The sequence below is a fragment of the Fomitiporia mediterranea genome (genome assembly GCF_000271605.1).
Source record: "Fomitiporia mediterranea MF3/22 unplaced genomic scaffold FOMMEscaffold_5, whole genome shotgun sequence".
NCBI lineage: Eukaryota > Fungi > Basidiomycota > Agaricomycetes > Hymenochaetales > Hymenochaetaceae > Fomitiporia > Fomitiporia mediterranea.
In genome coordinates this window covers 225,115-237,200 of record NW_006760390.1, presented here as the reverse complement: position 1 = coordinate 237,200, position 12,086 = coordinate 225,115, and the positions used below count along the sequence as shown (strand labels likewise).

The 12,086-nt window shown below is 33.5% G+C and overlaps 1 protein-coding gene across 1 annotated transcript; it reads left to right on the top strand.

The window, feature by feature from the left end:
- Positions 1-11,025: 11,025 nt before the first annotated feature.
- FOMMEDRAFT_49686 (uncharacterized protein) lies at positions 11,026-11,502 on the top strand (the record flags this gene model as incomplete). Its single annotated transcript, XM_007265021.1, has 1 exon — positions 11,026-11,502. A coding segment is annotated over one exon (477 nt), but the record flags the coding sequence as incomplete, so codon positions are not given.
- Positions 11,503-12,086: the final 584 nt, after the last annotated feature.

Sequence of the window (12,086 nt, the reverse complement as noted above, 5' to 3'; positions counted from 1 at the left end):
TCAGACCTTCTCTAGATTCTATACAAGTCAGCTAAAGTACTATGTCTCAAATGATAATACCTTATTTCTATAATGTACTCTCAACTAACCAGGTCTAATAGAAGGAGATGAGAAAGTATACAAAGTATTGTGGATTGTAGACAGAAGGTATAAAGGGTAAGGTTAGTAGTATCTGATAGAATAGGAAGGATGGAGCAAGTAGAGACATGAATAGAAGACAGAGTCTAAACTCTAGAGAATGGCTTCTAAGGTACTACAAGCATAGTTAGTCTTACACTCACACAAGGGTACTATGTTTTTAGAAGGGGGAAGAGTGTAAGCCTACCCTATAGCTTATAATAGCTTCTATACTATTCTATACTTCTCCTAGTACAGAACCACATTTCTAAACCCAGACCTTCTCTCAAGTCTAGACCTCCTTAGTGTAGACTCTAGAGTTACACACATTTCCTCTTTTGTCTTCACACTATGTTTCCTTATTGTCTGAGTCACATACTCTTTATTCTTAAGTGTATACACTCTCCTTTTTATCTTTTACATTGTTTTCCATTTTAGGTATAAGTCACCTTTGTTTCATTTCTAGTATATATAGTTTTAATCTTTCACCTTTGTTACACTAGTTCTTATTCCTGACTGTAACAAAGGTGAGTTCTTGTATGTACATAGACCAGTTCTTATTCCTAACTGTAACAAAGATACTTTTGTCCTGTCAGTGTTCTGTATGTGTTAGCAAACCCAGAACTCAACAGAACTTGTTTGTAACAGTGTTTAACACTTCCCTAGTACTGTTCTAATGTTTGTGTTTAAAGAAGTAGAGGTAGGAATAGTGTATAACAATAGAAGGTCTTAGTCAGATTATATATTTGTTCTAAAACATTACTACCTACTAAATGCCTACTAAACACTTACTAACTGTCTACTAAATACTTACTAACTACCTACTTTAAAATAATTTTAAATTTTTTTAGTATTTCTTCTCTAAGTAAAATTTTAAATTTCTTTTAATATTTTATAAGATTTAATATTATAAATGAAATTCTAAATATTTTTTGTCTTAAAATTTGAAAGAAAATTTATAATTTTGTTTTAAAAGAAACTTCAAATTATGTTTTAAATAATTATTCTCATTTATTTCAAGATTTTACAAATAAAGATATGCTAAAATTAATTTATAGTTTTTGTCTAAAGAAATTTTTAAATGTTGTTTACAATTTCTATTAACTAAAAATAGTAAATTGGAATAGTACTAGGAAAGTGCTAAACACTGTTACAAACAAGTTCTGAGTTTGTAGTAACACACAAAAGCTGACAGGACAAAGGTATCTTTGTTATAGTCAGAAATACAAACTAATACATGTACTAATAAAGGGTTCACCTTTGTTACAGTCAGAAATACAAACTGATACAACAAAGGTAAAGAATACTAACTATATATACTAAGGAAATAGTCTATACCTAAAGGGGAAAGTAAAAGGGGAACAAAAGAGGGGAACATGATACATACTTAAAGAGGAAGACAAAAAGGGATAGTATACATTTAGGAATGTAGGGAAGGTGATGAAACAATTGGCATTACAGTAAGAACTGTACATCACATACAGACAATCACAGCAATCAATTCCAAACACCCATGTGACTCATAGAAGCCTACTCTGAGAACACCCAACTATTCTGCATTACAAGCATTTGCAAACAGAACCACAAGAGTGTACAGTCTCAGAATTGGCTTACACACATTGTTTTCTCTACAGGATGTACAGATCACATACTTATCACAGGCTCAGAACACAAGTTGTGTCACAGTGAGTGGCTCAGCAAACTATTACATCATTATTGCCTGGATCAAAGTACTGTGATCTTCCAATCAGATAGAACATTGGGGCAATCAAAGTGTTGATCTCAGGAGACCACCAGAAATCTCAGAACTCTCCACACTTTGTCCAAACCAATCAGATGATAACAGTATGAGAACCTTCTACTTCTTTCAATGTAAATCTTACTTTTCTCTTTTGTATAACATTTCCTGTGGCTAGAATGTAGACCACTTAAATTTTCCTCATACATTTTCACCCCATTTTCTTCCAACCTCTGGCAAAAGGTTCTCTTATTTGTTCTTGTATATTTTGTTATTTTTCTCTTGTTCAGTCATAGCATTTCCCTGTTAGTACTATGCTTTTCTAGAACTCAGAAAACTATAAATACAGCTACTCATGTACTAGATACAGGGGGAATTCAGATAGTTCACCCATCAATTTAGCTCTCATCTCTTGTCTCAAAGTCCTCTAGCATGAGGCATAGTCTTAGTCTTCATTGTTTTCTGTATCAGATTGTTTGTTGTACACTTTGCAAAGTGTACTTTCTGTTATTCACATCACTCTTCCAAGGTTGCAACTGTACTGGAAGAACTTGCACCTGTTTGGAACCACTCTAGTCTCCCTAGACTTGTGGTTTAGCTCCCCCTCAAACTTAACAAATCACCTGTGATCTTCTCTTAGACACTTTACAGGAGTTTCAGTAGTTATAACAAAAGGGGGACTTAATGTGAGTATGTGGGAAAAGTGTGTGGCTCAGTAAGCTACTGTGAGAATCTATATACAGGATCTACAGTTCTGTACTGTAGAAATGTGTAGAAACTGTTGTAAACTGTTAGGCAAGCTTACATAAATTAAATTATGAATTATATTTAACATTATGTAAGTTATTTTTTAAGGCAAGAAATTGTGAAATGTCTAATGTGTATTCTAACATATAGGTACATTACATGACTCAACTTTATAACAAATATTACAGACTAAATTATATAACAAAATTTTAATAAGTCAAATTAAATACTTTTTCTGTAAATTAAAGTATAATATAGGTAGAATTCAATATTACTATACTAAAGAGACAATATTACAATAATATAGTCCCTTACATTTCATACTACACCTTAGTAAATGTAGCACCTATACTGTATCTGTATATAGTGTATATGTTCTATATACAGTCATACTATATCTGTATAGGTTTTTAGGTTCAGAAATACAGTACCATATTATATAAACTGTATCTGTATAAGGGTTGTATAATACAGTCTATATCTGTATACAGTACAGTACTGAGCCCTAAGAATACTGTGAGTCTAATCTTACTAAACACACTTGTGTTTGTAACAGGAAGCTCTATTCAAAATTTAAAGACTTTACTACTATCAGACAAGCATGTGTAGGAAATACTAAGTAAGCAGATACAAGGTCTTCAAACTATGAGTTAATACAATTCTTACACTTACCTGTTGTTACAACCTAGCATCCTCATAATGTGCTTTCAGACAAAATGTAGGAAAATTATTGAAAAGTGTTGAGTCAATAAACAATTAAGACTATTAGTAGTAATTACTGTAAAATTTTAGAGAATATAGTATTACACTCATACAACATGTACATTCTGATACATTCCAATCAGAAGGGCTTAGTCACATTAAAGTTGTATCATCCCCACATCAGCAATCCTTTAATTACATTATTATTACTTACACAATAGTTTTAGTTACTCAATTTGAACTAGTTGGGTTCTAGACTCTAGTTCTGATTCACAAAGGTAAGACTCTGAGCCTTCAGACAGCTGGTTGATCAATACAAAGGGGACTCAGATCTAGAGTCCTAGATAGGTTAATACAAAGGAGACAATAGTAGATTTGTTTACAAAGGACTAGTAGCTATAAAGGACTCATAATTTCTATAAATACTCTTATGTAATTTGTACTTTCTAACAATTAAGTTACTCTCTACTGTGACTCTTAGTGTGTAGTTTGACAGTCTCATTAGTAAACATTCCCTCTTACCTTGTCTTGTCTTGTCTTGTCTTGTTCTAAAGTACAGCTTTATTGTTCTATACTACTCTTGTCTTGTTAATTATTACCTTTAGAACTTGTACATTCTGCTTAGATCTACCTATTCCTTCTTACTCTTGACCCTTCTCAGAGTCTGTACCTTACAGACTCAACTGACCTCTTCTACCTTAACTAGTACTTAAGATTAACATTTTAGAGCTTACTGTAAGAAGGGTTTCTTAAGGTGTTTTAAGTAGACTAAGTAGCTAACAGGTGGTAGTACTACTAAGAGCACACTAACTCAATCATAGAAGAATCAGATTCTGGACCTGAATTAGATTTGGTTGACTGTAACCTCTTACAACCTGTATCCTACACACTCAGTCCTGTTTCTAAAGAGGTTTCTGTACAACCTCTTAAGCAATCTGACTCAGCTTTACTATCTATGTTTCATAGTTTGTTTCCTAGTTTGTTTTCATCAACCTCTACACACAACTCTACTTGTTCTGTATCTCCTGTTCTATCTGTTCAAGAAGAGGACCACACAATCACTCTAGCATTTCTACTACTTCTAATTATTCTGACAGTTCTGAGTATACAGAACAATCTAATAAGTTCCTAGTCTTAATAGATGAGCTTACAGAATAATCTGAGCAGCTTGTCTGTTACAGCTAGTACTCTAAGTGGCCAGCCAGTCTTAACCAACATTCTGAGTACTCTACCAGCTACAACTAATATTCTGAATACTCTACCAGTTATAATCTAAGGACAGACTAGCCTGCCTTTATACTAAACAAGCTATAATACTCTCTATTATAACAGAACTAACATATAGGACCTGTCTTGATTCCTTAAAGAAGTAGAAATGATTAGAGATGAGTTCTAACTTTCTAATTAACAGCTTATTTAGAGAGTTAAATATTATACTAACTAATCTGATTCTAAGATCTAGGCCTCAATTCCTGAAACTGTAGACAGTGTCTCAGACTAGTAAGCTGTTTGAGTAGTAATTCTCAGATTATACCTGTCCCTTAACTATGATTACTACTATATAAAGAATAATCTCTGTATTCTAGTCTAACAATAGGCTGTTACTAGAATCTAGAACTAAGAGGAGTTTACAGAGTACTAGTACAAATTCTAGAAGATAGTAAGCTTCCTAGTCTTGAAGAAAGAAATCACAGAAGAAGACTAGAACAAAGTGTTCCTTAACAGTATTACAGGTGCCTTCAAAGATTAGCTAACTCTCTGTTTGCTAGCCTACAACCCTAACTACAACAGTCACATAGTTTATACATACACTAAAGTCATTAAGGCTACTAAGCTTATGTAGGAAGGTATAGCTTTACAATACTTAGAAAAGACAGCTAATACATTTAGAATAACAAGTTCTGGATCTGTTCTAATAAAGAAAGAAAACACAAATATAGTTACTATCCTTAATTCACTCTACTCATTCTAAAGCAAGTTAGACTTGTTTGAATGTAAGACTAGTTCCCTGTTTGTAAGAAACACAGGTATGTAATCTGTACAATCTGCTCAATCTATAAGGCTACCCTACAACACAAACTGCTCCTTCTACAGAGAAGACAGACACTTCATTTACTTGTGTCCAAAGGTTAATGAGTTTATTTGTAATAGAAAGTGTATCAGAAACACATTCAGAAAGATTGTTCTCCCTAACAGATTGTTTGTTCTGTCAACAATTTAAGACTGACTACTTATAAATTGTTTCAACTAGTATTACACAACCAACCCTGGAAAGTGTGCCCAAGTCTCCTAAAATGTAGTACAGAACACACTACTATATATAGTGTCCCTCCTTAAAATTGCAAAACTAACACTAGTATCCTAAATATTGTTTACTATTCTAACCACATATATTAAAGAAGTCTTAGAAGTAGAATACAAGGTTGAAAGACTCAAAGTCTTACTCAGAGAGGTAAAGAAGAAAGTCACTACTAGTAAGAAGCTCAAGTTTGACAGAGTTAAGGTTCTAAAGTACAGAACAACAAGTGTTCTAAAGAAGAAGGACAAGAAACCTAAGCTAGAACTAAAGTCTGTACAACCTGCTAAAGTAAGCCAGGCCTCAAAGTATGACAGATTGAAGTATGCTGACAAGCCTGCTGTTAGACTACTATTAGAACCACATTAGTACTATAATCTCTCTCCTATTAAAGACCCTATCATTGTCTAGCAGATAGTCTCTCACATTCTAGACTCTAGTATCAGTCTTACTCTAAAAGAGCTGTTATTAATTATACCTAATGTCTGAAAGCAAGTTAAGAAACTGTCATCTACTAAGCAAGTTCTAAATACTACTACACACCTTGTCTTGACAGAACCCTTAGATCTAACAACTTCTAAAGATACAATTATAGCTTAAGTCTTACAGTATACATGAAGCCTAGAGTCAGTTGTAGAACAGACTATACTATTACATACAGTTAAAGCTATCTTTAAAAATACTAAAGAAATCCACTATATTCTAGACTAAGGAGTAATACTCTGTATTATTCACAAGAATGTATGAAAACATCTCAGAATCTATCTGTATTCTGATCTTACAATTATACTCAAAACTGCTAACTCTAGACAAGTACTAACACTCAGTACTGTTAAGAATATAAAGATTAATATTGCTAGAGTTAACATTGCCCTCCAAGCTTAAGTTGTTTGTTAAGCCCTGTTCAAGGCTCTCTTAAGCTAATTATTCTTTACTATCACAGAATGTAAAACAAAGGACTTTATTAACAGTAACCAATCTATAACACTATTAGATCCTTTGGATTGTTAACAGAAGTACTGAGTTATGACTAGAATGCAAACCATTCCTCAGAAGTGTAACAAACAAGGATTCATAGTAATTACTAATCTCTCAACTCTTGTATTAGTCAATCAGCCCCTTAGTGTTCAGGACAAACAGTGTTCTGATTTGAGTTCTAATACTATTAAAGCTACAATTTCTAACACACACACACTATCCTATAATAGACACACACTAGTCTCTACTATAGTCAATCTGCTCCTTAGTTGTCTAGCCACCCTGTCACCCACTCTAGAATTAGACCCCTTTGTTCTATACATGCCTAACAGCCTTAGAGAAAATGTATTTACATACAAGAAGGTAGCAAAAAAGGTTAGACTATATTAGATTGCACTCTGGATTAGGAAATCCCCAATTGCCTTATGTAGAATTACTACTCTTAGAATGTCTCGGATTATCAGACTTCACTATATAGTATATAAGGTAGATACTAGCTTGATGTCTCAATAAGAGAGAGTACTTAGGGCACTCCTGCTATGCTTGTTAAAAGGTTATGAGCCTTAGTGCCCATTGAATGCCCCCACACACTCACTCTTGCAGAACACCTTTGCCTCCTGCCAGACCACCAAGCCCAAGACCTCCCTCTCCCCCCAAACTCATTACAATGTTGTCTACAATGCATACCTTTGTTAACACTACAATGAAGGACTCTAACGTTACAAAGTTCTTTGAGGGAACAGAAAAGTTGGCTAGTGCAAAGGGATACAAGATATGGTGCTTGTGCATACACAGTGTACTTGCTGCCATAATGCTCTTAGACCATCTAGAGCACGATCCCCCTTCCTCTGATGATGCTAGCATACATACAGGCAACGTTTTGTATCATTGTATAACGAAAACAATAACTGATACAATTTATGCAAACTTCACAATGCATACAAGCGTTAGAAGTCTCATGAAGGCACTTTCTGAACAATACAACGTTCAAACAACAATGATGCATGCTGTAGACATATCCATGTTGTTTATAGTAAAAGAGCATGTATCACAGTTTGATAAGATGTTAGACAACATTGAACAAATCTACAGGCAGTTGTCTACACATAATAAAGCCCCTAATAACAATACATACATCTCAGCAATTAATCTTGCTACTCCTCATGAGTATAGATGGGTAGCAACAATGCTAGACAGGCAGATTACCCATTATAATCAACTACCAACAGTTACAGCAGCTCAGAAAGACGTTCTGATGCCAGCTAAGCTGATACACAAATTACAAAACACATATACTGAGTATCATTCTCAGTACTCTCAAACAAAACAAGATACTGAATGAGACAGCCTGCAAACAAAAGGCAAAAGTGTAGCTAAAGGCAAAACGAAGCCTTACAATAAAGTTAAATGCTACAACTACAACAAGTACAGGCATATGTTAAAAGACTGCCAAAATCCTCCAACAAGCAAAACAACAGAAGCTTGAAAGAAAAAGCATAGGCAAACAGCTACTGCTTCTACTACTACTACTATACTGTCTCAACCTGCACTTAATACAGCAGTATTCATTGGAGACAATAACGAAACGGCATTCATTGAAGATGTTAATGAAACACTAATGCTAGAGTCTGTAATAGCAGAAGCCTCAGCATCAAGTTCTAGTAGCTTACCTGTTCAATCTGCTCTATCCACTGAATCCAATGTATTTTCAGCATTCAAAGTACAAGAGGATGGTGTCATGCAAGTAAACAACTTCATGAACTCATTTGACAATACAAAAGAAGTCATTGAGGAGTTCAGTTACAATCCAAATATATGTATCAACACAATATGTTACAATGATACTGAACTAATACATTGTATTGATATATTGGACTCTGGTACAAATGTACACACTACTCCATACTTGTTCTGTCTTACAAACGTTCAGAACTTGACCCTAATAAACGTTACAATTGTAAATAAATTGTCATTCTCACTTAGCAAAAGTAGAGTGATAACATTTAATGTAAAACTACAAAACGAAACCAATGAGCATACAAAGGTGAATACGATTTCACTACAAAATGTATACTATCATCCTAATCTGAACTTCACACTCGTTAGTGAAGTGCTATTATACAAAGTAGGATATGTTTTAACAAAAACAAACAATGAATGTATTATTTATTCTCCTGCTCATACAAAGATTGGTGAAATACATGTACAAAATAACTTGTATATGATAGTTTCTCATTATAATAAACAATCTATCAACACAATCACTATTGTTGATTTACATTGACAAATGAGTCATGTTAATTTTGATTACTTGCACAAACTCATACAAGAGTATCCTAAGATTATAAGTTAAAGGATAACAGACAATAAAAATGTACAGTGTACAGATTGTATCAAAGCAAACATACAATGTAATGAAATACCAAAAATACAAACAACACCTCTTGCACAATCCTATAGAGATCATCTCCATATTAATATATGGGGACCTGTATTCCATTCTTTTGAGCATATCCTTGCACTACAAATTATGCTTTATATTTGTCTATTTGGCTGTTAGCCAGTCTTTTGATTTTATAGACAAATTTTGTTCTAATTACATTTGTATTTGTAGGGGGGATAGTATATATTCATGCATTTTGTTGTTGAAGTGACTGTATTTCATCCTTCATAGCTTTGATCCATTGATCTTTGTCTATACGTGTTATAGCATTGTAATATGTTAATGGATTGTTATAGACTTTGTTGAGGAATTTGTTAAATTCTGTTAGATACATAGCTAGGTTTATATTGTCTTTGTAATTTAAACCTATAGTTTGTTTAACCAGTCTTTACTCTTGTGTAGAGTATTGTATGACAGGTTCTTTATCTTTATTATTATTATTAGGAAGAGTTTCATTGTTGTTTAATGTATCATTGTTATGATTATTCTCCCCTTCAATCCTAGACATTGGTTTGTCTATGAATTGTATGTTATGCTCGACAGTAATTTTATTATCATGACACACTAAGTGACCTTTACTGTCATTATCATAACCTAGCCATTGTGTGTGTTGGCCTCTAGGTTGTAGTTTATGCGTTCGTTCGTTCTGTATGATACAATATGTACTGAATTCTCGTATATTATCTATTTGATAATGTTTGTTATACTGTTTGTAATATGGTGTTGCAAAATTAATAGCAGCTCTTAGCATTCTGTTATGAATAAATGTTTGATATTGTACTACATATACTCAGAATTTCATAGGTAATTTTGCTGATAACAGACACATATGTATGCTGTTAAAGATAGTCTTATGCATACGTTCTGCAACTCTGTTCTGCTGCAGTGTATTGTGTACTGTTAATCTACGTATTGTTCCTTAACTTTCAATATACATAGTGAAGTCTTTACTTAGGAACACTGTATTGTTATCACTTTAGAGAGTTTTTACTCTTATACTGTACTGTGTAAAGAGTTTCATTGTATGCTTTACATATTCAGTGAAAGCATTGCTTTTATGCTGCATAGGTAGTATAGTTACCCATTGTGTAGCATCATCTACAATGGTAAAAAGATATTCATACTTGCTGTAAGCTTGTACTAGGGGACTTCTATTCTGACAACTTATTTGCTCTAGTAACAAAACTATCAACAGTACAATTATTGTTATCTTGGGCAGCATCTAAGAACTATGAAATACATCAGATAGATGTAAAATCCACATATCTTTACAGAGAATTAAATGAGGACGAACTCATCTATGTGAAACTGCTGCCAGGCAGGCTACTTACAGATATTAAACCTAGACAAGCATTATACTTAAATAAAGCATTATACAGATTGAAACAAGTAGGTAGACAATAGTACAAGAAGATTACTGAACTACTGCTTAAGATCAGATTAGAACAAGCTAATTACAATCACACTGTATTTTACAAGAAACAAAATAATAAAACAATTCTTGTAACATTTATATACATTGATGATATTACAATTATTAGCAAAACTATTGCTATAATAACAGCATTCAAACATGCATTAAGACAACACATTGCATTTACTAATGGTAACAAAATACATTGGCTACTTAGTATTGAAATAAGCCAAGATAGACCACAACAAATGATTAGCTTACAGCAAAAGTATTATATTGAAAGTATAATCAAGTGTTACCACTTCAAAAACGAAAAGGCACTACAAACACCTATTACTCCTGGAATAGATCTATCTAACAATACAAACAATACGTACAATACAAACGAAAGTAATAATGAAACAACACCATACATGAATATGGTAGGATTGTTAAGATATGTTGTAGACTACACACAGCCAGACATATCTTATATTACTGGGCAATTAGCACACTACTTACAAAAGCCCCAAACACATCACTACAAAGCAGTGAAACATTACTTTGTGTATTTAAAATATACAACAAATTGTTGGCTTCAACTTGGAAGCACAAACACCTTAAAACTACAAGGCTATTGTGATACAGACAGACAAATGACAGAAGGACATAAAGCAATAAACAGCTACGTCTTTCAATTAGCTAAATTGACCATATCTTGGTCAAGCAAACAGCAAAACCTAGTACTACTATCTGTTTATGAAGCAGAGTTGCAAGTGCTGGTGTATGCTACTCAAGAAGCTATTTGGCTCAAACGATTTGCTGAAGAAGTACTGCAGACTGAATCAGCACCCATTACAATTTATTACAATAATCAAGGTACAATAAAGACTGTAAAGTCTGACAAAATAATGTACAACACTCACACTAAACATCTTGATTTACAAAAAGACTTTATGCAATGTTACATTCAAAACGAATACATCAATGTATGCTATGTTCAATCACAGAACCAATTAGCAGACATCCTTACAAAGGCTCTCCACGTCCCACAGATCAAGCATCTAAACAAACTATTAGGCATACAGTCTTAGTTCTTAATTAATGCTTGAAGGGGAGTATTAGATTGTGCTCTGGATTAGGAAATCCCCAATTGCCTTATGTAGAATTACTGCTCTTGGAATGTCTCAGATTATCAGACTTCACTATGTAGTATATAAGGTAGATACTAGCTTGATGTCTCAATAAGAGAGAGTACTTGGGGCACTCCTGCTCTGGATTAGGAAATCCCCAATTGCCTTATGTAGAATTACTGCTCTTGGAATGTCTCGGATTATCGGACTTCACTATGTAGTATATAAGGTAGATACTAGCTTGATGTCTCAATAAGAGAGAGTACTTGGGGCACTCCTGCTATGCTTGTTAAAAGACTAGTTACTGAAACTCTCCTAGAAGAGTTTTGGATTGTTTGACAGAAACATTCTAATCTGTTGAAAAACATGCTAGAACTACTACTACACTCTAAGTTGTTTGTTCCAACACACTGATTCATACAAGACTGTATGGAAGCTCTTAACATTAATCCATACAACTTCCTCTAGCTAGAAGAGTGCTAGCTTTTGATCAACCTGATTTTAATGTATAAGAACACCTTTGCCTAGAACAAGCTTAA